This window comes from Amphiura filiformis, chromosome 5 (genome assembly GCF_039555335.1).
Source record: "Amphiura filiformis chromosome 5, Afil_fr2py, whole genome shotgun sequence".
NCBI lineage: Eukaryota > Metazoa > Echinodermata > Ophiuroidea > Amphilepidida > Amphiuridae > Amphiura > Amphiura filiformis.
This window is the reverse complement of record NC_092632.1, coordinates 36,140,372-36,168,075: the sequence shown is the minus strand read 5'-3', so window position 1 is coordinate 36,168,075 and position 27,704 is coordinate 36,140,372. Positions and strand designations below refer to the sequence as shown.

At 35.3% G+C, this 27,704-nt stretch overlaps 1 protein-coding gene across 1 annotated transcript in view; it reads left to right on the top strand.

The window, feature by feature from the left end:
• Positions 1 to 27,475, top strand: part of LOC140153052 (organic solute transporter subunit alpha-like) — a 174,054-nt gene extending 146,579 nt beyond the window's left edge. The window contains 8 exon segments of the mRNA XM_072175655.1: positions 18,670 to 18,775; positions 19,673 to 19,833; positions 20,834 to 20,907; positions 22,561 to 22,633; positions 22,635 to 22,720; positions 23,326 to 23,437; positions 24,823 to 25,075; positions 26,452 to 27,475. Coding sequence (XP_072031756.1) covers positions 18,670 to 18,775; positions 19,673 to 19,833; positions 20,834 to 20,907; positions 22,561 to 22,633; positions 22,635 to 22,720; positions 23,326 to 23,437; positions 24,823 to 25,075; positions 26,452 to 27,011 — 1,425 coding nt within the window. The 3' untranslated portion in view covers positions 27,012 to 27,475.
• The last annotated feature ends 229 nt before the right edge of the window (positions 27,476 to 27,704 follow it).

Below are 27,704 nucleotides of genomic sequence, written 5' to 3'. Positions count from 1 at the left end.
GATTTAGTAACATCGTACCAAAGAAGCTTTTGATTTGGAAAAGGAGTTGAAACAAAATGACAGAAGAAAAAAGAAAGGCATGTTATCAATATCACTTTGTTTTAATGTTGCAGATGCTCATAAGCTTTGGTAATTCCATCGTCACAACATTTTATATGACACAAAATCCAAATTTTGTTTTATCAATATCATCAAGAGTATTCTTTTCCTGGGGTCTTGTAATTTGGGGTGCAAGGGCTGTGTCATTATCATACATCAAGTTTAGACTGCTTTGCATCCCTTTTTGACAAACAATTCACCCCAGCTATGCTCTTCCATAAAACAAAACTCATCCCAGTCAGTGGCAGCGCTGCAGGGGGGTGCAAGGGGGGCATTTTTCTTGCCCCCACTTTTCACTTTTGAGCCAAAACCCCCAAACCCCCCGAAAAAAGAAGAATTGCTGGTGCCGCCACTGATCCCAGTAACCGCTCAGCCCAAAGAAAAAGGCCATCGCAGTTTTTGGATGGGAGCGGTTCTCGTTCTGAACTTGTAATATAAATTAGTTGATATTGAAATAAGAATTTCAAGAAAGGGCTGTGAAGTAGACTATCAAGTGAGTAAAATCTAAAGATAAATTCAAGATATCCTTACCAGTGTGAACATATGAATTATACCTGCTTAGCGGTTTGCCTGTTCCGATAAGATACACATGATTAGGGATGACATATCCACACTTAGCTTGCAATACACCCATACACTCTGGTACATCTTAATTGTGCATACCTACAAGATATAGCTAACGGATGCAATAGAGGAGTGTCAGAAACGCTTTTCCTGTTGTCTTTATCCTTATTGGAGCCTGATAGTGTAAAAGGGATGCATTAAAAACTGTTCTGATGGGTCATCTGTTTTACAATCATTATCTATCTGTAGCTGTTCAGGAGGCTTATAGTCCGGGATAGTCTGTGTCTTGTTCATTTTCAGTGACGGTGCCAGGAAGAATTTTTTACGGGAGGATGGGGGAAAAGTGAATTTCGGGGGCAAATCAACCAATTTTGCTCAAAATTGCCCCAAAAAGTGGGAATTTTCTTAATTTTGGGTTTTTATTGGGGGCAACTGGGGACAAGAGTTATGACTGGTAGGGCATTTGCCATTTTCCCACCCCCTGGCACTGCCACTGTTCATTTTTGGTTTCTCTGTGACCATCTGATAGCTTTTGCATGAAATAGTTTGTTCTCTTTGTAGATTTCATTGTCAATTATGTGTTATATATTTAATTTGATTTTTTAAAAAGACAAATGGTTTTTGCTAGAATCATGAGCCATTGACAAATACAACCTTATTTTGATCATGTTGGTAAACACAACTTAATGTATCGCATTTAACCTAATCTGTGGTTTTTACTAGAATCATGAGCTGTTGACAAATACACCTTATTTTGATCATGTTGGTAAACAAAACTTAATGTATTGCATTTAATCTAATCTGTGCCGCTTCCCTAATTAATGCTCCCTTTAGACTTTCCAACTCATGTTAAAACTTCCCATTCTGGAGTACATAAATAAGGTAAACAAAATTACCTGCCCAACCTCATCTTGGTAAAATCTTGGGTCGGCTTTGTTTTTTTGGTGTTTTTTTGATAAAAGAAGCTGGAAATTTTAGTGGAAAAAAAATTGAGAAAACTCACTTTTGTTTGACTAAATGTCATGAAGTGATTAATCAGATGTAATGCTGAAACCTTTCATTCTCTTAGTGCTTCAAATTCAATATCTTCCCGTTCAAACAGATTCCTGCAATTGATTGCGAATTTGAACCCCTGGCAAAGCCCCGGCAGGGGACCAGGGGATGGAGCCCTTAGAGCTCTGAGGTTTTAGCCTTTTTGAGGGCCAATTATTGTGCATGTTTATACCTTTATAGATAGGATTTTGTTGCCATGGTTATGAATATGAAAATTGAAAATGTTTTAATACTAAATAATCTGAAGATTTTATCTAAAATTTTCATATTACTGACACTTTGAGTCGGACTCAAGTTCACACGACCGACGACATCACATCAGGAAATCGCATGCATGCAGATGCATGATTTGCCAACCAGCCCTCTGGACCGGCACTTCAGTAGACCACTTAAAATGAATGACGGTTCTGTCTCAGCTGACGGAATGGAATATGGGGGGTATTTGCCCCATTTCCCCCTAGCTAGTAGCTAGGTCACTGCCTGGCCCTATCCAAAATTTTCATTTTTGCCTAGGCACCACAGTAGGTGTCAGTTAAGTTTTTTAAGTAGAATATATGGTACTTTTCATGTTAAGCAATGAATGTGGCAATGACAATTCATATATATGATGGTATTTATATGCAAAGAGGAACCCAAGACTACAGATACTAGCATGCAGAAATATAATATTCATACGTTATACAATGAATATGAAAATGTAGTTTTATGCCGATCAAAATCTTGAGGTGGATTATGCCATGGGCCTGTCATCATTTATGCGCATCAAGAAGGTTTAAACGTGTCATGTACCAGCATCTTTATGGATTGTTCATACCAGGTGATTCTATTGAGATAGTATGGGCTTGTGTTGTAGGGTATCTACCGGTATAGATAATCTGCCTCCAAAACCTGTGGTAAATAAATCAAATTAACCCGGTAAAGGTGTATAATACATGCAATAACATGATTAAGTAATGTTATGATGTCACAACTCACTTTGAACCTGAACTGGATATTTCAGATGGCTTGATTTATAATAAGTGTATTGACCCTTAACCCCTTGTCTACCAACCCCTTCAAGATTTTCTTTTGGAAGTGGAGGTGAAAACCACTGATATTCATATTTGCTCTTGCACAAACATTCTATGTAATAATTTTTGATATGATAAGTTAACAGTCCTCAAAGTAAACTTTCTATACTTAAAGTGTATGTAACTGGGATGAAAAGCTGATGATCAATTCAAAATTTTGACCTTTCATTTTGAAAATATAAATTTTTTTCCCCATATCTTCAATACCAAAGGTCAAAATTTTCAATTGATCATCGGCATTTCATCCCAGCTACATACACTTCAAGTACATATCATTAGATTTAAAAAGTTTACTTTGGGACTGTTAAATATCAAAAATATTAATTTTTAATCATTTGCAATAAAATGTGTCACAAATTTCGAAAAATCAAAATTATTTGATATCACAAGGACATTCTTCGTATTCAAAATGCAATTCGATGTGTCTGATTTCCCACAAAATACATTGTGTATACTGTCTAAACGTTCATACCCCACCCCTTAAATGCAACTCAGAATTATTATAGGGGGCGACAAACATCTATCAAAATGGCATGATCAGTCAGTGCTGAACAAGACTGTCTTTTTCACAATAATTTTTACTAAAGTTTTTCCTAAAACTGGATGGTGTTTGATCATTCATTCTTCAATTAAGTTCAGAGCAGAACAAGTTTTACATAAAAAAGAGTTGTGTGGTTCGATTTACTTTGAGAAATTTGCATAGCAATTTTTAGCGAAAATATTATTTAGGTGACGCTCTTATGATGATATGTTTACATTGAAAGATTTGTGTGGCAGGTTTGTCCAGGTAAATCGAACACTGGGTATATTGCATGTGTTGATTTTGAAGTGAAAAATGGTGCAACAAAACAGAAATTCTACTATGATATATAGCCTCCCGAAATGAATAATATGTTATGATGCCAGTCTTCATAACTGCCCAGCAGGACAGAGTTTAACCTCTAGGTGGCAGCAAATACATTCAGGTGGCAACAGAATCAGACAGTGTCTGCAATCAAAACAAATATTTTGCTTGCAATAACATTTTCTTTTTTTTTCTTTGTTTGAACAATTATGGGTTAATAGGCCGTCTTAATTTAATATAGTTCGTCTCAAAGCCCTTCCCAAGTTATATTGAATACGTTTAAAAAAAAAAAAAAAAATTTATCTGTGGGGCAGTGTGGGATAAACTTTTTGACAAGAATAGACCACCTTTTTAGCTGCGGGTTTTAGCTGCGGGTAGCAGCTCTATAAGTCACCATGTCTCTCCGTCTGTTAGTCCGTTAGTCCGTCCGTTAGTCCGTTAGTAACAAACGCTAAAAAAAATGCTGTTACGCCTACATTGTTTGTCGCATGGCTATGATACTTGGTGAGGGGAGGGCCTATTAACCGCCCCATACTGGAAAAAGAGTTTCATTCCAAATTTGGGAAAATGAGGGGAAATTGAGGGAAGTTAAGGGAAATTGAAGAGAATTAAGGAAATTATGATTTTTTTGAAGAGAATTAAGGAAATTGAAATTTTTTTTCCGAATTTTTTTTTTCCAAATTTTTTTTTTGAAATTTTTTTTTTTCGAATTTTTTTTTTTTTTTTTTTGGAAATTTTTTTTTTTCCCAAATTTTTTTTTTCCGAATTTTTTTTTTTTCCTAATTTTTTTTTTTTTTGAAGCTCACAGAGGGGTTACAGGTCAAAATAGGGTCAAACTTGAACCTGCTTCAAAGACACCAACACTGCAAAATTGAATTCCTTGTCCCGCAGCGACCGCTACGGATCCGACGGTACTTGTTTCATCTCTCAAGGAGGTTTTACTTTGGTCAAGATGAACAATTTTATTCTGATTTAGAATTTAGGCTCTTTTGAGGTCTGGCGATGTCAGACGTAAGATTTTTGTGTGTGGATTTGGAAAAAAAATAAAACAGCAGAAAAAAACTTGAATAATGTGCAAAAAAGCAGGCGATTTACTAATGCACGTGGGGGGCTTTGAGACAAACTATTAAATTAAGATGGCCATACAAACATGTAGCAATAATAATAATAAAAATTTTATTTGACCAATGCTTGTGAATCAGCGGCACTCGTCTACCTGACGGTGTGTTCTTGTACAATGATATTATATCCCGGGTATTATATTGATCTTTAACCACAACATTTTTAAGCTTATTAAGTCATTAAAGAGGTAGCACTAGGCCTACTTTCGGGCTTAGGTTGCAATTGAGTATCCAGAGAGGTTGCAGCAATCGTTGCGCTTGTGCTCCACGCTCGATTCTCGCACTTTGTGCTCATTGCTCGCCAGACCACATACTGCAGTTATAAGAAGGTAGCCTGTATTGTACGTTGAGCTTGCAAAACTATTTCATTCAAATTGACTCAGAACATTTGCAATCTTATTTATTTATTTATTTATTTCTTATTTAACCTGGGGTGACCAATCAATGCACTGGCACTGTTCTCCCTTGGTTCTTATATGAAATTGTATAATATTGTGAGAGTAAAGTTGACTCATTGCATAAATTTTTCAACATAGCATCATTCTTTCTAATTTTAGGTGAGAACTAGTAGTACATAAGTACATGCTAATTACATTAATAAGTAATGCAGAATATGCAAATCAGATCTTATTTAGGCAGGTAAAACTGTTAAAACTGTAAAACCATTCAATACAAAATATAGCTACATACACATGCCCTTTGTACACAGTAAAACTAATCTACATTTAAGCATCTGCAGCCATCCATAAACAAAGTAACAAAAGTCAGGGATTTCATTACATTCAAACATATCAGTAACCATAAGCTATGGAGTGCAAAAAGTCGACAAACTTTCACCTAGTAATTTGCACCTATAGTAATGGTAAAATTGATACTGTTTAAAAAGCATTGAAGTTTAAACAAACCTTTTTGTGAGACTCTGTAGGGGATTGTCACATAAGAAAGTTGTGAAATTGAGATAACCTTTTACCCATATCTTAAGGGGACACATGAACTTTGGCACAAGTTAAATTTGGTATTCTTTTGTGTGTTTTGTTTAGTTATTATCTACATCTGCCTTACTACATGTAGAGAAACTTAAAATTGATTGAAACGGGTGAATCTATATTGACTGGATCTCTTTTTTACTACCTGGTTCTAATTATTTCTTTCTTTAACATTTTTATTCAGAGCTCAGTATGAAAAGACACCAACAAAAGTTCAGGCTCCAAATAGTATACTATAAAGCTGTTTTAATAAAATACAAAATAAAAATTCCTTTAAAAATGAATGGGGCGCCCAATTGGAGCTTTGATGTGATGTGCTGAAATGTAACTATTTGGGTAAAATTTTCTCCTTTAAAACAAGCGTATCCTTTAAAACAAGCGGACTCTATGGAGAGTTAGGCCAATTTCTGGCCTAACTAAATTGGCAATGATGTAATGCATCTTTAAATGGATCTGCCTTGTGATTGGTCGCCCATACCTCGCTATGGTTTAAATCGTCTGGACCCGCGCCATTACCATTAACTACACCGTAAACAACTGTCTGTGGTATATGCGGCGCTTTTGTGTTGACGCTGAAAGTTAATCTCTCATCAAACATCTAGCGCGTGCTTGTGGTTAATGGACTGATAAACAAGTATGCTTGACAGTGTGTTTTAGAGAGCAAAGTCCAGGGGTAAAGTTCTGCTTACAATTCAAAGTTCATAGTCGAAATTTCGGGGTTCGCTATCAACAAACTGGTAGATTCCAAAATCAGAATTGTTCAGTTTTAAAGTGAGCCGTTATAATTATGCAAGATAATGTTGCATTCAATTACTTTTATTGTCACTAATCGTCTGATATTTTTAACTCTTTATGACCATTTTACTATTGAATACTTTAATTTTAATAAACATCAGTATAATTTTGAGTTCAACGAAATGGGTTCATCATGACTAATAATAACATATTTTTAATAAAATTCGACTATGGCATAGTCTATATTACTGTAGGCATAATTATTAAGTTATTGCTTAAGCACAAAGTGTACAGGTATCCAATACAGAGGCAATAAAAATTCCCTTTAAAAGGGAAAGCCAGCGTCAATGTAGAAGAGGTCTTGTAATTAGTTTTGGTCAATGTGAAAGGCATTTTTAGGATCACGCTTACATCTACATGACAGTCCACCAAACCATCAACGATGAGAACATGCACACTGAAACAGCAGAAAACATTAATTCCTAATCTCATGTCAACTCTTTTAATTCATTACATGTACTCCAAATTGTTCTGGTCTGTTTGTTTTGTTGTTGTTGTTGTTGTTGTTGTTGTCGTTGGTTTTTTTGTCTTTTCAGCTTTTTACCCACGATATCTCAATTTCCAATTTTGTAATACCAGAACTTACGAACTCAATATCTTCGCTTAGGAATGTCCGATTTCACTGCTTTCGATATATACACTGCCGGTTTGAGTTAACTTACATGTACATTTTATTTTAAAATAACTTAATTAATTCGCAATGTATAGTTTAAGCCTACTATATTATAATAGATAGTGGCCAGCACATTTATAAAGGACTGGTTACTCACTACAATCTTCACTCTTAAACTGTGTTTTTGTGAATGTGCTGGTCATGTTGATTGCTAGTCGGAAACTCCTCTGGAAGCTATGGACATGGCATCTTACATACTCCATTCTATAACAGTCTGCCTAGTGCCTTGTGTGTTTTCTCTTCAATCATTTTGTTGAATGTAATTTTATGAATCAAATAGTTATGTGTCATTTTATTTATAATAAAGAAGTTATTAAATTAATAAAGTAAGACAATTTATTTATATAGGCATGTCACAGTGGCTGCACAATACTCCTGCCACACTGTGCATGCAAGCATAACAGTAAATTGAAAAGCGCCACATGAAAGTTGTTCAATTTTGGCAAACATCCATGTCGAAAAATTAATTTCCTCATATGTGCTATTTATCACAATTGTTTGAATTTTGATATATGGTGTGTGAAACCTTTCTGTGACTACCATCGGGTTTTTAAAAATAAATATTGCTTCGTTTAAGAGCTACTACCTGTTTTTATGGATTGTTGAAGATGCATCATAAATCAATAAATATAGGCCTTTTGAAAAATCAAGACCTACCACCATTTAGCTGAAATACTAATCTTTCTAAGCATGTAAATTATTTCCGTCGACAACGAATGGCACACTTGAGGAAAACGATCTGAAACAAAACATTTTTAAGTGAGTTTAAAGGGAGTAATATTCCAAACCACAATAACTCTAAGCCATTGTGTGTGTCCAAGGCCACACCATTTTTGTATACGTGGTATAGTAAGAGAGGCTATTACTTTTACCGTTTCTCTTCCCATGTCAATCCAGATAACAAAATGTTAATTTAAAGTCTCATTGCAAATGAATTTTTATTTTTACTTTTCGGATTTGGCTTTGAGCAATGATGACACATACCATATTTACAGAAAAATGAAAATTCTATTCCAGACACCGTCAAAATGTCAAAGTTTGTATTTTTGTATTATATTAAAGTAATTAACTGCAGATTCTTTACTCAACATCTTAACACGTTCATACTTGACAAATTTATGATGAATGAAAAGACTTTCATTAAATATTGAAAAAAAAAAAAAATTACTCATGCCTAATTTACATAATAATATCATGAATACATAATTAGCTGTAATAAGCTAATTTGCATAATTGATTACTTTTTGTGTATTTTTGTTATCAATTGAAAGAACTTTGTATACATATGTAAAAAAAAACGCACTCTGATATCATGTACGGTTTTCTATTGGCATCAATTTTGCATATTAATTAGCTGAACTTAGTCATTTTTTCAACTTTAATTTGTCTGCAGATTGGCCGCAATTGCTCAAATAGTATATTTGGTTAATTTATTATAATTATTCAATGATAGATTTTTTTAATTTTGTTTTTTCTTGACGAAGTCAGAAAAGGTAGGCATTCAACCTGTGATACTTAAATTAACGCTGCTTTTTCAAGCAAGTGTCTAAATACACCTTCAAAATCTCGAAATGTGCCAATTTTGACATTATAGCATTTTGTGGCAGATTTGCATTCCATTTATGAGCATCTTAACATTGACAATACATCACAATGCAGTGACCGATTTCAATTCGGTTTTTGATTTTGATGCTTTGATAAAGGTCATTCATGTAGAAACATTAAATAACGTGTTTCTGCTGCCCTTATTTTTGAGGTGATATACCTGTGCATGTCAAATGGGGTACATTGTTCAATACTATATGCATAAATTATGCCCATATTATAGCTAGGCCCTAAAAACTTTATTTTGCATCGGATTTTTCCGCTGAAAAGACAAAACTGATGTTTATGATAGCAACCATTTCATCAATAACATTTTGAGTCATTTTTCCAGCCATGGCTTAATTCCGAATTGTCACCTAATTTGGGTGTACTTGGTCTTGGGTCCAATCTCTATCATGGAAAGTTTGCTATATCTTTCTAAATATAATGATTGTTTGTTCTAGATTTGTGTTTTAGCGTTTCATATTTGAAAGAACTAATGTTTAATTGCAACATTTCAAACTACAAACCCAAACTGGGTGCTATGATGTACAAGATTGGGCTAGGAGTATGCATTTTACCAAGTTAGCAATAGGCATTTCCTTCATGTTGCCAATGCACGACTTTCTTTATTATACTCAAAAACGGATTTTATTATACATGTACTAGAAAGTTGTTTACGTGCATATAGGCTCCTTCACAGTCGGTTTGTGTTGTGTATGTTTACAACTGAGCCACATATAGACTGGGTTGCCGGGACTACCAGACAAAGAATCTGTTTTTTGACTATAATTTGGCCTCCTATCAGTTTTACTGATAAGATGGCTAATTGATTTGACTATAATTTGGCCTCCTATCAGTTTTACTGATAAGATGGCTAATTGAAAATAAACACTTATTTTGTAAACAGATAATGCTCTGTGTTTATTTATGGATGGAAACTTATGAAATTGCTATTAATGAAATAATTAATATATTAAACATACATTTTGCTTTGTTAACGATTAAAATCCGTTCGCAAATAAGGTTTTTAGAACATTTTGAACAATTTTGCTCTATGAAAAAGGATACAATTGCACCCCTGCTGATCTGACTACTGATAAGCTGTCAACAAGCATTGACAAGTAAAGTGTGACCACTAATTAAACAATAATAATGAGCATTATCTGACCATTCCCTGATCTGACCAGAGCTGGGTATAAATAGTGCACTACTACCAACACTAATTGATGTTGGGAGTGACACTAGTCGTCGAGGGGGGGGGGGTACCAGTAATTGGGGTAGATAGTGGCTTTGGGAATCCCTGGCCAATGAAAGTCGATTTTGAGTTTCCGTCACCGCCCTCACTTCATTTTCTGACCCTCATTTGAATTCATTATTGTGACTATTTTTAATATACTTTTGAATCTCATTAGGGCTAAACATCCATCTTCAAAGTGAGTGAGTGGCAAATAACAACACATTTTACATATGTGTTAGTCATATAACGAAAGGCAGAAAAATAATGAATAATGAAAAAGTTACCTCACTTGTTTTCAGAAATTATGTGACGGGAAACTCAAAATTGACTGTTAGTGGCCTTATGATGTGATTGTAACTACCAGTAAACTATACATTGCGAATAAATATATCTAAAATTAATTACCATGCTTCAATATCAAGGTTAACAGTTACTGATAATAGATAATTGGATTGTCATGAAATGTGGTTGATATGAAATCTCTTAATTAAACAGCAAACATTCTTAAGGTTATCTGAATATAGATTGTTGGATTGTTGTAAAACTCAAGAGGATGTGATTTCAATTGAGCCGTTTGTTACAAGTATGAATTAAATGGAGACCTATTTAGCACACATTTTCCAATTCAGCTTTGGACATGAAAATTTTGAGTATTTCCTAGTATGTCATTCGTGGTATTTACCAATAAATGCCAATATTTCGCACCCGGTTAGTTGTGCCAAACATTCAAATTTACTAGCTTTCCAAGTACCGGTACTTGCAATGCAAAATTATGAAACATGATCTTCATCCATGGCGTTGTCTTTTTAAAGACATTTCTTGTTATCCATAAAACGACACAGGATATGATAGATAACTACTTTCTCATCAATATGGTCCATATGATCACAGATTGTTGAGAATCTGTGATATGATCCGGGATATGATGAAGATTTTGATTCTATAGATCTGTTATCAACATGACATGATATCACGCTGTTCAGTGGTCAAGGAGTAAGGACCCCGGTCAAGGACACTGATATGACATCATAGGTGATGTCAGATTTTCTTCTGCTGACCATATGATGCTATATATATTAACTATTATTGTTACATTTAGGCCTTTAAACTTTTAAAGTCATAATTAATTAGTTCAAACATAACTTTGGTAATACTCACTGCGTTTTACGTTCGTTGAAACGGCAAAACATACTTACTTTTCCTAACAAATCGAATTAAAATATTTTAAAAAAATTTAACCACAAAAAGTTTTAAAAAAAAATCATTCCAATACCACTAAAATATAATCTCTTGAGTAAACTGACCCCAAACCTGAAACAGGTACCAGCGCCCTATGCGCTGGCGAAAAGGGCCATAAATTGACTTGGTATCAATCAATTTATTAGCAAAATAATCCCGGATAAAACTAAGGTCAATAATAAACAAAATCAGTGTACAGAAGGGGTTGTATAATGATGGTGAGCCTGTGGGAGAGTCAAATTTCCAAATGGTATATACTTTGCCTACCCTGTTCTTGGCTTGCCGAAATTTGCTTGCCCCCTCTCAGCCTACCGAAAATCCTTGCCATATCCCTTTTCAAATGCTATATTTTGTGCATATATTTGAATGTTTTCCTAAGCCTTTTTGTCATGAAAACAAAAGAGGTAATGATTCTAGAATATCTGTATTAAAGCCATAATATACGAATTCAATCAAATTTTAATTTTGATATTCTTTACCCAAAATGCTGAAATAAAATTAGTAATAACAGCCGGGAAAAATTTCTGTCCATTTTAAGCTTAAATAACATGGTAAAGTGGAAGAAACCCCACTGGCTATTTTGACCGTTTAACATGGAGTTCTACGACAGACTTAACCCTAACCCAACTAGGACTCACTAAAGCTCACTATTAAAACCGCTCTGCGTGCACAGATTCCACGGGACTTGATGACGCAATCAGACGAAGTCATATATACCCAGCTACACGTGTAGCTGGGGATCTTCTGCGTGGCATGCGAGGGGTCCGAGGCTCGAATCCCGGGGGTGCCAAGTGACTTTCTTCTTCATCTTCTCTCCTTTGTCGTTCCTTCTTTCCCTTCCGATAGCACAAAAACCACGGGTAGGGTTAGGGTTAAATAATTATTAATTATGACTTTTTGTCAAAATTGCTCTGTTGACCTACAAACACAACAAATTTGGCAAATTTTAATCAAATTAACCAATTTCATATTATAAGATTGTACCATATGGCTTTAAGTTTGTTCTGATAGTGATACCATGATATGATTGATTTAATACATCAAATGTCAATGAAGACACCTTTTATATTTATCCAACACTTCTTTTGTATAAATATTATCAAATATGAGAAATAATTGAACTTTAGCCAACCAAAACTTTGCTCTAATGTTTACCCAACAAACATGCAAATTCAGGGTCACTGCAAAGGCATTGGGTGAAAAGCACATTCTAAATCAACTGAATATTGAATGTTTTGATTCAAAGCAAATGTTTAAGGAATGGGATATTAACGTTTAGGGATGTTTTCACATATTTTTTAATTTTTGATATTTAACAGTCCTCGAAGTAAACTTTACAAATCTAATGATATGTACTGAAAGTGTATGTAGCTGGGATGAAAATCGACGATCAATTGAAAATTTTGACCTTCCATATTATTGATATACATTTTTTCCCAAAACACCTTAAAAAATTTTGGTGTTTTTAGGAAAAAATTCCATATCTTCAATAAGAGAGGTCAAAATTTTCAATTGATCGTCAGCTTTTCTTCCCAGCTACATACACTTTAAGTACCGGTACCAGGCCCGTAGCCAGCCCTCCGAGTTAGGGGGTTCGTTTTTGCAGATTTCTGTTAAGTATAAATGATGAGTAATGGTCACAGTGGGGGCAGTATCGCGCCATGAACCATGGCGCAGAGAGTGTCTGAGGGGGATGCTCCCCCTCAGAAATGGGAGAATTTTGAAAAATGAAGTCCCAATTGAAGGCATTTGGTGCACAATTTTTACATTATTATCAGAAATATATGGTTTCAATTTATTATTGCAAAGAGGCAAATTAGCACGGTTAAAACAAGAAAAAGTTGCAAATCAGGCATACGGGTGTCTGAGCTGAAAAATGTAGTCCCAATTGAAGGCATGGTGCACCATTTTTACATTATTATCAACATATTGGTTCAATATATTACAGGAAAGACGCAAATTAGCGCGGTTAAAACAAGAAAAAGTTGCAAATCAGGCGCAGGGGGTGTCTGAGGGGGATGTGCCCCTGAGAATTGGAAGAATTTTGAAAAATGAAGTCCCAATTGAAGGCATTTGGTGCATTATTTTTACATTATTATCAGGAATATAATGGATATATTATAGCGAAGAGGTAAATTAGCTCGATTAAAACAAGCAAATATTGCTAATCAGGTGCGTTATTTCATCACAAATAATATCAATTATCTTATTTTCCTATGTTATATCACTCCCTTCATCTCTGAACTAAGCTTTCTCTGTTATCGTTTTTTGCACACCAAATTTTTTTTTTTAATCTTCAAATCTAGATGAGACAAAGAGGCAAATAATGACTCTGCTGTATTTATAGCATTAAATTAAGTCATAGGCCTACATAAACTGGGCGTCGGGGATTTTTCAAATCGTCCCGCTAATCTGAACCTAAAATTAATGGGATAATTCGTGCGAAGAGACAAAATAACAATTTTTGTGCTAAAATGGCCATTTCAACCACATTTCCCATGTTCTCCTTTTTTTGTGTCAAAATTTTAGGGGGTTCGATCGAACCCCTCGAACCCCCCCTGGCTACGGGCCTGGGTACATATCATTAGATTTATAATTTACTTCGAGGACTGTTAAATATCAAAAATATCATTTTTTAATCATTTGCCATAAGGGAACAACCCAAAAGTTCGATGAAGCCCTATAAACGAAAGTCCTTTCGTTAGGGAGGGAGGGGGTCAAAAAGTCCGATTACGTTTGTAAAAAGTAGTTAAAACGTCGGTCAAAGTTGATCTTTTTAGGATTTTTAAAATTTTACAATTATAATGTATATTAAAATATATAATTGTACAATTTTAGTATTTTCTGAAGTACGATATTGACATTTTACAGCGGTTGCTGTAAATAAAATAGAATTATTGTTTCTTAAACGTGATTAATATCCAAGACGCTATGACACCCCGATTAGTAATTTTCTTACCGGGTGACACTCTTCGTTAGACCTGGGTCAATATTCATATTGTGGGTCCTTTTCATATCTTGAAATTCCAAGAAGATATGACCCCCAGTGGGGTCAAATGAAAAAGATAAAAAGTACAGAATATAATAAAAAAATAATTTCCCCACCGGGGTGCTACTCCTCATAAGACTGTGGTAAATATTCCTATTTTGGGTCTCTATCTCGAAATGCCAAGAAGGTGTGAGTGACCCCCTGGTAACAGTGGTATACCACATGAGGTATCCGTGTTCTATAAGCTGCATATCCTATCAACGACTGCTATACCTTGTTTAGGACTTTCAAAAGAAGTACCTGCATGTGCAACCATGACTGTTTCAAACTAACCCACTTAGGGTCAAAGGTCATTAAGGGGGGTAAAATCTTACAATTGCCTTATCTCGACATCTGTAAGGGGTGTGGGACTCAAACTCAGTGACAACATATCTCATGACCAGGGGAACATTTTACAGGGGTCAGGTCAAAGGTCATGCAGAGGTCAAATTTTAGAAATGCATTTTCTGAACATCTGAAGGGGTAGGCCTACAGGGCTCAAACTCTGTGACAATAAACTAACTGACCAGGGGAACATTTTGGAACGCTATTCAGGGGTCAGGTCAAAGGTTATCTGGGTCAAATCATATAATTTAATTTTCTGGGCATCTATAAGGAGTATGGTACTCAAACTCGGTGTGGTGACATGCAAACTTCATGACCAGGGGAACATTTTGCAGGGGTCAGATACCTCTAAAACACCAACATGCCCCAGCTAGGTTTGTGGTCTATGACCACCATTTGCCACTAGTGAAAATGTGATCGAAAAAGCATAAAAACCTGTGTTTTTACCCATAACACACGCATAAAGTGGATTTTTTTTTTTTTGAATGGAGGGCCTGGATGCGCTACCCTGTGTATACGATCATGGAAATAGACTAGGCCTATCTGTTATTTCCATGAGTACGATGTGCCTTAATAAATAATCGGCGAAATTATATTAGTTTGAAAGCGAAAATATTTCACTAATAGACACAATTCTAATTTTAACACCAGAATTATGTTTAAAAGATGTGGTTTTATCTGACATTACTGAAAAATGGAGTATCGAACGACTGCAGCTGCAGGTCATTAGCGTTTTGAGTGAGTCATTGGTAATGCAAACTGGCCTTCAGATATTCTTTATTACCAACTTCTATTATTATGCGGCATTAAATGTCGGCTCAGCGATAACAAAATTATAATGACAATTGCAATATATAATAATAATGCTAAATCTGTGTCAGAATGCTACATGAAAGACGACGTTTAACATAATTAAGAAAGCATCAGATTGATGATTTTATATCTGTCATTGTTAGGTGAGATAATCCCACAGATTCAAGGAATTCCTACATTCAATCAGAGAAGATGAAAAGAGAGGAGATTTAGATTAAGCTGATTATCCCAATTATTGACTCCCACGTCAGCATTTGAAGTAAACATTACCGGGAAACATAAACCTTCATGGCTGAAAAGTTTCATCCTTCACCTTTGTTTCATAACCATGAAGGTATAGGACATTTTTTGTTTTTGCTATAGCCCCCGAATGAAATTTATTTAATTATGTTTGTACTCACTCAGGTAGCATTGTGTGTGAATTTTACATCCGGACTAGAGGCTATTCTTTTTTTATGGGCATTTTAGTGTCTAAAATGGCCCAAAATGAGTGTTTTTCAATATTGCCGTCCATTTCTAATCGTCACCCCCATAGGCTTTACATGTAAAATAAAAAGGCTCGTAAAAATTTAATAGCCTCTAGTTCGGATGTAAAATTCACACAAAATGCTTTTTGAGTGATTACAAAGATAATTAAATACTTTTCATTCGGGGGCTATGTGGAATTTTTTTATGTATTCCTTGTACAATGACATTTCACAATAAAACGTCCATTGGAAACAACGGTGCCTTAAGGGAACAACCCAAAAGTTCGATGAAGCCCTATATAATAAATGAAAGTCCTTTCGTTATGGAGGCATAGGAGGGAAGGGGTCAAAAAGTCCGATTACGTTTGTAAAAAAAGTAGTTATAACATCGGTCAAAGTTGATCTTTTTTAAGGATTTAATATATAAATTTTAGTATTTTCTGAAGTACGATATTGACATTTTACAGTGGTTGCTTGAAATAATTTCAAATCAATATACTAGAGTGCAGTACTAGCAACCTGCAATTTGTAAGTTCATTTTTAATCAGCTGTACCGCACCTTGATTCTTTTTTATTTGAAAATCTAGCAAGTCATAATTTTTGTCGTGCCCAGAAAGGTATGAAGAAAAATATTTTAAAATAAAATAGAATATTGGTTTCTTCCATAAACGTGATCAATATCATTGCATTGTTGCACTCCTCCACATCCCACACACCGACATCGCCCGGTTAATAATTACACTATACATGCTATACAGCAAGAGACACTGAAATGAATACACGGGATCGATACACGTAGATGTGCTATGCACGATTGATATTCAGACGATAAATCTTTGGATACCGGGTTTGAAAATGATGAATATCTCCCGTAAATGATTTCGTATAAAGAAACCAGATGTGGTTCCTTGCACTTGAATATATATTTTTAACAGATATGATAGTCGTTAGTTTGCGCTTTGAGATACTAGCTTGGGTCTTGAGTCAAAAACTGACAATAATTTTGATTTATATGTGCCAATTATATAGCGCAGTGTATAGGCCAATCGTGAAGGTAGTCTAAAACCATATGACCTATGGTGTACCATGCTCGACTAACACACAGCGAGGACAGTAACCGGGCTAATCTGGGCTATTGTCAGTAGCCTTAGTCAGATGTCCTTCGGCCCATGATGCGACACAAAACTATTAAACAGGTCGATATAAAATGGCTATGAGTGGCGGTGGATTCAACCTACCATGGCGATTTCTGCCATGAAGATATCGGGGCGATGACACTGTGCCCCATCCACCATAGCGACGGTCCTGTATCCTATGAATCCGGGTTGGAATTTTTGATATTGAAAACTTACGTTAGAAAGGAGGGGGGAGGGGGTTAGCCTTCTAACGAAAGGACTTTCGTTTATAGGGCTTCATCGAACTTTTGGGTTGTTCCCTAAAATGCGTATTATATCGCGAATTAAAAAAAAATCAAAATTATTTAATATCAGAAGGACATTCTTCGTATTCAGAATGCAATTCGATATGCCTGATGGGCTCTCATGTCCCACAAAAAATACTGTCCAAACGCCCATACCCCATCCCTTAAAGCAGATTTCAAAAAAGCAAATGTGCATAAGTGTGTTGTCTGCATTTCCTTTTTCAGCACCAACTGATCCGTGTCCATCATTTAATTTTATGTCTGGATATGTGTGCAACCGAGCTACAATCCCGGACAAAATTGTTTGAACCTACATAATCATCCTGGACAAAATTGTTGTAAAATTTTGACATGGATACTTCAAATGTGCCCCTCCCCCTTCCACCTTCAATGTTGCATCCTGTTGATTTGGTGCTATATAGGCCTATAGGAAGCAAGTTTAAAATGAATATGTACAGAAGAATACCAACTGTCCAACCATAATTGGAAATTACAGAAAAATGGTGTTTCTTGCCTTTACAGAATTTTTTTTAGATGCATTTCCTTTTAACAACTTTTTTACAACTAATGCAGAAAATCATAATTATATCACTAGATATCCTAGTAATAATAAGCTTGAATTTGGCAACAAATCTCTTTGAAGGGTGTGAAAATTCGGAACAATATCCCAAATCATGTTTAAAAAACTCAAGAAATCTGAACTCTTTCAATGGTTCTTATATGATAAAGACTCTCTTTTAAGCTTTGTAGCCCACCTTTGCACAGTATTTTTGTGAGAACTGTGAGCACATCAGACACACCAAATTGCATTCTGAATACGAGGAATATCCTTCTGATATCAAATAATTTTGATTTTTTTTTAAATTTGCAAATGATACAAATTTCATGGCAAATTATTAAAAATTGACACTTTTGACTGTTAAAACAGTCTTCAAAGTAAACTAGGTAGACTTTATAAATCAAATACTACGCACTTAAAGTATATGTAAGCTGCGATGAAATAATTCTGAAAATTTTGACCTTTTGTATTGAAGATATACATTTAGTTCTTTTGGGAAACTCCCTACAAAAATACTGTGCAAAGGTGGGTGACCAAAAGGAAGAGGAGGATAGTGGAATATATTCACATCTGATATAGGAATCTTTGCTGAGTTAATAATACACCTTTTGACTGTGGCTGTTTTGAACAAATCTGACCGAGCGTACTCCAAAACAAATGGATTGATGACAAGAAAACATCTTTATTGTTTAATTGAAAGTATATTCAGCAACTCTTAGAAAATACAAAGATTATGTAATCATTATGTCTTCTCACATTTCTATTCTAGTCCAATGACCAAGCCAATCTTCAAGTTAATCCCACAGAGAAACGAATCATGGAGCCAGGGGATAACTGTACTACTGCTGACCCTACATCAGAACAACTTTACACAGGTAGGATGCAGTTTTTAAATCTCCTAGTTTAGGCTAGTCTAGTCTGGTTTAGTCAAGCTAAAACCAAACAACTCGCAGGTAGGATGCAGTTTAATCTGTCTAATCTTGTCTAGTCTAGACTAGTACAGTTTAGTAACTTCTAGTTTAGTCAAGTTACCTCATTTGCAGGTATAGGATGCAGTTTAATCTGTCTAGTTTAGTCTAGTCTTGTCTAGTCCAGTCTAGTAGTAGCTTCTAGTTTAGTCAAGTTACATCAGAACAACCCTTCGAAGGTAGGATGTAGTTTAATCTGTCTAGTCTAGTCTAGTTGTTTCTAGTTTAGTCAAGTTACATCAGAACAACTCTTCCCAGGTAGGATGCAGTACAATCTGTCCAGTTTAGGCTAGACTAGTGTCTAGTTTAGTCAAGCTAAAGCCTAACGTCGCAGGTAGGATGCAGTTTAATCTGTCTAGTCTTGTCTAGCCCAATCTATTAGCTTCTAGTTTAGTCAAGTTACATTATAACAACTCTTTGCAGGTAGGAATAGGATGCAGTTTAATCTATATAAGTCTAGTTTAGTTCACTGAGTTTAGTCAATACATCAGAAGTTCAGAACAACCCTTTGTAGGTAGGATTCAGTTGTATATCTGTCTAGTCTAGTCCAGTCTTAGAAGCTTCTAATTTAGCCAAGTTACATCAGAACACCCCTTTTTTAATCAACATTTATTACCGATAGGCTTTTATCCCTCCCCACCCCCACCCCTCCACCTCCACACACACTGAGATCTATCATTGCCCAACTGTTAGAGGGTTAGTAAATTGTTCATATTGGTGGTCTTGAGAAGTAAAATCCATCAAACTTAAGATGCCAAAACAAGTTCAATTGATCATGAACATTTTCTTTCCATTTTCTTTCAGAATTACGGAATAATATAGCCGCTTTGTTAACCCTTATATGTGTCACCATTGTAGCCTTATCAACAATTGCCATGTTTTTAGAAGCCGTCTTCTATGTCAATAAAAAGATACCAAGTAGCAGAAGAAGAATCAGACTTATTGTCATTATGGGAATCTATCCAGTAAGTATCACATGAGAGGTGGGATCCATATTAAAATGCATTCCTTTTATTTTGGGGGGGGGGGCATTGAGAGCAAATTTAATTTCAGGGGGAAAACAACAAATTTTGCCCAAAATTGCTCCAAAAAGTGGAAATTTTTGTAATTTTGAGTTTTTACTGAGGAGCAACTGGGGGAAGAGTTCTGACTGGGGGGATTTGTAAGGTGTGTAGAATTTTCTGGCAACACGTTGCTCCTGACATTTTTATCTTGCTTATTCCTGTCGAAAAAGCCTCAGTTTTTCATTTCTATCTATATTTAACTATTTTAATGCATCCTTTCAATAACACAATTCAAACACAAGGATAACAGGTTAAGCAACATTGACTTTCTTTAAATCTGTTAAAATAGTTCCCAAGGTGCATTTCATTATGAACACAGAGTGTTAAAAGTATATAGCAAATGAAAAAATATTATTGTGATTCTAAGCTATTCTAAATAATTTAAAAACATTGTAATATCTTGTTCGACAGTGAAACCAAACCAAAATATTTAGCACTTTTTGGGACACCCTGTACTTTAATTATTTTTCTGACTATCCAATTACAAATGGGAACTATTCATGCAATTTACTGAGCTTGCATGAAAAAGTATGTGAAGGAAATAAAGAATGGTTTTGGTTTCAAGATGCAAAATGAAGATGTGGCTGTTTTATGAAAGTTTGCTTAGGCCTATACAACTTCTAGATCTCTCTCATTTTAGAAGTTTTATGGGCTGATCATGTATAAGTTCTAGGCATTTATATAGTGCCATTCTACTGCCACTAGGATATATGGCTAAAACAATACCATTTTTCTCTAATACCTAATAGTATTACTCATTATATTTTCTCCAGCTTCTGTGTTATGGGCCTCTCTTTGCTCTCTCTTTGATATCATTTTCTCACTATTACTTTTTTTGCAGTTTCCTAATTAACATAATTAATATTTCATGTAATATTTCATTGTTATTTTTACAATACAGGTACAAACTATGACATCTCTGCTAGCCTTATATGTACCTAGAGCACATTTAATGAATACCTTAGCTGCCTCTGTGTAAGTAACAATCTGTCGGATGTCTAAATCATTTAGATATTTGCATTAATTGAGCTTGAGAGTTCTGATATTATTGGATTGCATTTGGCAGTTTCATTACAAGTTGTCATCCATTTTATCCTGCACAAGTCATAAAGATATATCCAAAGTCCAACTACCTACTCTATACTGCCAATCTGGATGGCCATACTATATAGCATAATTAGGATGGGCATGGGAAAACTATCACTGGACTTTTTTTACAGGCAAAGGGAGAGGGGCAGGTGATGAGAAGATTAAAATCCATGTTAAATAGTAACTTTTTGCTTTTTTTGCTTGGACAAATGTTCAACAATTTGCTTTGTCCATTAAATTGAATGCGGTGGTTATGGCACCTGCTATAAGCAAACATTTTACTATGTTCTTGGGGAAAATAACCCCTGCACAGACACCCTTTTATGAGGAGGGAAGCAACCTTTTACAGACATTCATGGGGTTTGATACCTTTTGCAGGGTTGCAGTGATGTAAGGAAAGAACAAAGAGGTCCAAACAACTAAACATTATTATGTGCAAAATTTCAGTGCCTAGTACCGAGTACCCTAGCTTATGGTATCTCAAACATAGATCAACATTTTTTTCAATATTTGTCAAAAAGGAAAGTTGTGAAAATAGAATAACAAACTTTTTTTGATTTAGTTTCGTCATTTAAATCTTTTTTTCATGCAGTAGTACAAGTTGAGATTGATTTTCAGATGATGAACTAATAGATAAGAGAGCCAAACAGTATATTTTTCTTACCTGCAAGTGTCTTTCAGTATCTTACTATAAATAGGGGAATGTTGTATCTGGGTATGTCCATAAAGGCTCTGTCAGTTTCGATCCAAATGTCGCCAAATTCATACGGGAGATCGGGGAATATACTAAGACGGTAATGCACTTTATTTGGTTAAAAACGGTCAAGAATTGGCTGCAAAAACAGTGAAAATATGGGTAAAACGGGTTTTTTGTCATGAAAATCGGTTACCAGCCTACGCGTCACTGCAGCTGGCCGGCAGTGCGTCGGCGCCGCGTGCGTAATGCGCACTATACGCCAATGCGCGAGTAAACGGCGCAGAGCCACGCGACTTGCGAGCCAGAGACCAGTGGACATGGTAATACGGAAAGAAGGAAAAATAAAGGACAAAAAGGTACATGGACGGGTTAAATTAACTAAATGAAACGGGAACGAAACAAAGAAGGAAAGAAACTAATCAGGAAATGTAAGGGAAAAAAAAAGAAGCTCAAATAATGGGAACAGAATTAAATTAAAAAAACATGGTAACGGGAAATAACAAGCAGCAAATAAAAAAAAGCTAAGGGAAATGTAAGAAAGAACAGATTTAGTAAATAATGGGAACGGTGTTAAATAAATAAATAAATAAATAACATGGAAACGAAAAATCACAAGCTAAGCAGAAGAAACTAAAAAAGAAAATGTAAGAAGAGACAGATTTAGATAAATAAAATGTACCTTTTCAAATGATTCTACCTGTTCAGTAATTCTTCCTGTTATAGTGAACGCTCCCATTTACTCATCTAGCGGGGACCCGCGCAAAGCGCTGGTATCCCGCTAGTCTCTAATAAAAGACAATAATGGACAAGTGAAATGTCATACAAATCTTATTTTGTTGCAGATATTTTTCAGTAGCACTGTTCCAGTTTCTGATGTTGATTATAGACTATTATGGGGGCAAGTATGCTGTCGTGAGAACTACTCACAGATAAAAAGGTCTCCCTAGCAAACCCACCACTCACATGCTGCTGTGTATGCCTACCAACTTTTACTATGACAATGTAAGTTGCTCTGATTCAGAATTGTATGCATCCTTTGCTTAGAAAATATGTGTAAATCTATTAGATCAAGAATAGGTCGATCTTTCATGTAATTATTTTGTGTAAGCTAATCCTAACCTTAATCCTAACCTTCGCCCTAAACCCAATTCTAATCATCTAATCAAGTTAGGAAAGTTTTACATACCAGCTAAGCTCCTATTCAAGTAAAATGTGCAGAAAATACAACTTTCAAAAAAGGAGAATGATCTGCAATCCTGGTCAAAATTTCCCTTGCCAATGTTGGCAGGGTATTTTTTTTGTTCATGTACCCCTAGAGACATCCAACATTGATTAGCGGGGCAAGGGGAGGTGTGTAGTAGTAGGAAACGGTTCAGACTTTACACCAAATAAAGCCAAATTTGAGTATGTCAAGTATAACAGAAATAAGGTTTAAAACAGTCCTACTTTTACACAAGTGTTCCAACTACTTTTGACTGTGATTTTGGGACCATGTCCTGAGTACTTTATTCCACACAAACAGACATGTTAAAAGGAGGTTTCAACAAAATGTCTCTCTGTGTTCTGCAGATAATCATTGGCCAGTATTTTGTAATTTTTCCTTGCAGGAGGAATCTGAGTTGGGTAAAACGGTGTGTGATGCAAGTCGCATTTATTCGCCCAGCCTCACTATTTATTGCATTAGTGCTTTGGACTGATGGCAAATATCAACCAGGGCAGGTAAATTATTCTGAATTTTACTAACAAACTAACTTTCATGAGTTCAGGGAACTGAATCAATTAAATCTTTGAAAAAATTGCAGAATACTCATTTAGATTCACTTCTCATTTAAATTCCTTTTGAGTAGATTTTAAAACTGGATTAACTTCAGAAGCCCTCTATATGAGTTATAGATGAGATTGGGTGGAGCTTGGATTATCTTGGATTATCTGTTCCATGCAAGACTATAGACATAATCATATTTCACCCTAAAGCAAGCCTAATAATCATACCCAAACTTACAAAATAAAGCACAAACACAGGCCAAAATATAAAGAAAAACATTAAATATAATTTTGAAAACTTTTTACAAAATGGACTTTCCCGGGGAATGTTAAATTTTCTAATGGAAACTAAAATCTGGAGCATGCAGTACTTAAAAGCATCTTTTTCAGGGATTGTATTTTGGAATTTGCAGGAGAGCTTTAAATAGCTCTTCTGGAGCCTTCAAGAGAGCTGTTTAGAGCATTTACAAAAGAATGTAAGGAGAAAATGGTCTCTCCTCAAAAGGCAGTCCCTGTTTTTTTCTGATTCACAAGCATAAGTTTAGATCATTTCCAAAGACATTTGATATTTTTGATAAGATTGAGTTCAAATTTGGGCAGAATTCAACTGAATATTATTGAAAATCGGTCAGATACGTTTCACACAAACAGCAAATGTTTTCAGCTTTTGTTTTCATCATGTCAGATGATTTGTGCCTGAATTATTACCTTACCAACCAGATGAGACAAATTTAACATGCAAAGGGTAGGATACCAAATCTAGTTAGTAATTATCCAATGAAAACACATTTACTACTTGATGGTAAGTGGAGGGGGGTACTCAAGTTTGATTTTGCTGAGAATATGAAAGTGGACCCATAAATATACCAATTTTTTAAGAAATTTGGACCCATTGATATACCAAAAGTCAAAATTTTCAGCCAAATTTAACCCAAATTGTCTTAGTTTCTACAAATTTTCCCAATTTTTTTTGGAAAATTTTGAAATTTTGGCTAGATTGAGGCAAACTTGGGCTATTTTTCGAAAAAAAAGTGAAAAAATTTTGAAAAAAGGACCCATTCATATACCAAAATTGGCTTAGAAAAAGGGGTCATTGATATACCAAAAGGCCGAAAATGCTACCCATATTAGCGGCACGTCCCCGTATTGTCATATGTACTAAGTACCCCCCTGGGAAGTGGACCTATTTGGCGAAATAGCCCAAAGATAATAACAGCCTGATTGTCAACAGGAGTGGACCATTTTGACAAAAGTGAGCTACTTAGGTATGAATAATTATTTATGAATAAGATATATTCTAAATAAAATATTAATATCAAATTTATTTTTCCTCTCCTTAGGTTTCATTTTCAGAAGCATACATCTATCTCAACCTCATCTCTATAGGTTCTGGTTTGCTAGCTCTATGGGGCATCTCCCTAATGCTCAAAGCATCAGCAGAACCTCTTTCCGAATTCCAGATCCGTCCCAAATTTTACCTTGTTCAAATGGTGTTGATCCTCATCAGTGCACAGAATCTCATCCTGTCATTAATGGTATCAGGAGGAGCCATACCTTGCATACCACCCTTCAGGTCGGATGCAAGGGCTAATTGTAAGTATCAACTACTGTCGGGATCTTTATTGACCTTGTCGGTAAATCCCATAAGCCTTTGCCGTTAGACCTGAGATGTCGTCATTTGATGTCACACCGACTTGCAATGCACAGAAACGATGTTGCGCATCGGCATCAGATGATGTGATGTCAAATTACAACATCTCGGGTCTACTCGCAAAGGCTTATGGGATTTACCAAAAAGGTCAATTGTCACCAGCAAAATGCAGCACTGTAGTATAGAGGCTAAAGTGACAGTTTTGATCATTTTAAAAGTAAGTTCATAAACGGTATTAATATTCATGAGGCAATTAACCTATGACAGTAGATTTTGGATAAGTGCATTTCTTACATTAAATTTTAAAAAAATGCAAAATATTAAACCTAACGCCCAGCCTATTTTGGCAACGGGGAAGGAATGAAGACAAAAAGAAGCAGAGAATACTTTTTACTTTGGTCAACCAAAACTTATGACTATATGACTGTTTGTATGATGACGCAATCACATCACATGGGATACCTGTTCTTGAAGATGCATTCTGAATTGAGTTTTTTTATGTTTGGTACAGTTAGAGTTAACCCTCTCCATGCGGGTGTCGACTGCAGATGACAGGTTCCAAATTTTCATTAAAAATTCAAGATTTCTTGAGACGGCTCTTGATATTTTGAGAAAATACCACAAAACTTGAACTTTAAATGTTGACGCCTATGGCTAGCATGTAGAGCATTGAAGATCAACCTGTTTTAAAAGGGGACATAATCTTTTGTGCATAATTATAGAGGGCCAGGGGATTCACTCTATCATTATAAAAAATTATTTGAAAAAGTCGAAGAGCCCTAGGAATAAAAACTGTAGTGTAATTCACGCCAGACACAATTCCTTTTTATGACAAAAATTAATTTTTGTAATCGATCATAAAACAAACGTTTTATACTAATTTTGAATTTAGCCTGAATCCGTAAATATGGCACCTCTCACTTTTTTTAGATCAAGGCTGTTTTTACCATTATGCAGCGAACCATTGTTGAAGCTATTTCACATACATGTGCAAACATTTGTGCTATTTATTCATAAAACGACCAATCTATCTTTACAATAACACATCATTTTTTAGTAAACAAAAGACTAAAGATGGCATTATGAGATTTATGTTTCATTATTACACCCCTTTGCTCAACTGCCATGGACGAGCGGTAATCAAAGGAAGTTTCGAATCACTGGTTCGAGTCCCATCGAAGCCTGTGGAAACTTTTTTTCTTCAAAATTCATGATCGCATTCTGAAATGAATCACTTGTCGGTAAATCGTATATTGTATCCTTAATGGTAAAATGTAACATTTTCTTTGCATTTCCTCTTTCTTTTTCTTTTTTCCAGATATCAGTGACTTGCTGATCATTGTAGAGATGTTCTTCTTCAGCATTCTCTCAAGACTTTATTTCCGTACTCGAATTGGCAATATGGATAAAGTACCTCCCGTCAGAAGCGCTGAGCGCATCGCTCATCACCGGCACTTCTCAATTACACTGGAAGAAAACATCTCAGATGAAGTAATCGGTGCTACTAACATTGCAACAACAACAGTATCACCAACAATTGAAAGGAAAGAACAAGAGGTCCAAACAACTAAAGAAACCATACTTAAGATGGATCATGTGAACCATAATCATGTTGGGCCTCCTGTTGGAATACCAGTGCAAACAAATAATACAGGTTCTTCTGTGCAAACAGACAACCCAGGGCCTGCAGTGAAAACAGATAACCCAGGGCCTGCAGTGAAAATAGATAATCCAGGGCCTTCAGTGAAAACAGATAACCCAGGACCTTCAGTGCATAAGGCTCATGCTGGGCCGCCAGTACAAAAAAAGAAGACACGATTTGCGCCAGATCATCAAGTTAATGTAGTACCAGCTGGTGTTGGAGTGGTTCGTTATTAACAAGAACAATGGAAAACAACTATTTTGATAATCTTTTTTTTTTCCAGAGAATTGTACAATTATTGATAACAAATTGTAAAGTACTCTTTTTGTAAAATGCACAGGTATTTATATTGCAAGTGTGAATTATGATGAATATGTACATTTTGTATCATAATGAAGTTAAAATGTGATTTTTCTATATATACTTTCCATCTAACCTAACCCAGGTCTGTGACAGAAAAAAATGCAGCACTTACACCACTACAAACAAAATAAAGAGAAAAAAATACTTAATCGTGAAAAAAATGTGTAATAGAATAAAAGAATATAAACATAATTTTTTCACCAGGTTCACCATCGTAAAAATAATAAAGGAGACAAGCAGAAAAAGTGCCTTAACCACTTGGCACAGATCTTGTTAACCTGAGGTCCTGGGTTCGACAACTTGACACAGGTCTTGTAAACCTAAGGTCCTGGTTTGATTCCCGGACGAGATCACTTTTTCTGCTTGTCTACTGTATTATTTTTGTGACAGCGAACCTGGTGAAAAATTACGTTTATTTATATAATTCCTGTCGATCATGTCAATGTTTTTCCGAGAATAAAGGAAGCCATCTTTATTTTAAAACCAAATTGAATTTTTTATTATTTTTTTCAAAACAATACATTCATTAGTAACCTTGGGTGAGCAAAGTAAGTAATTAGCTGTAG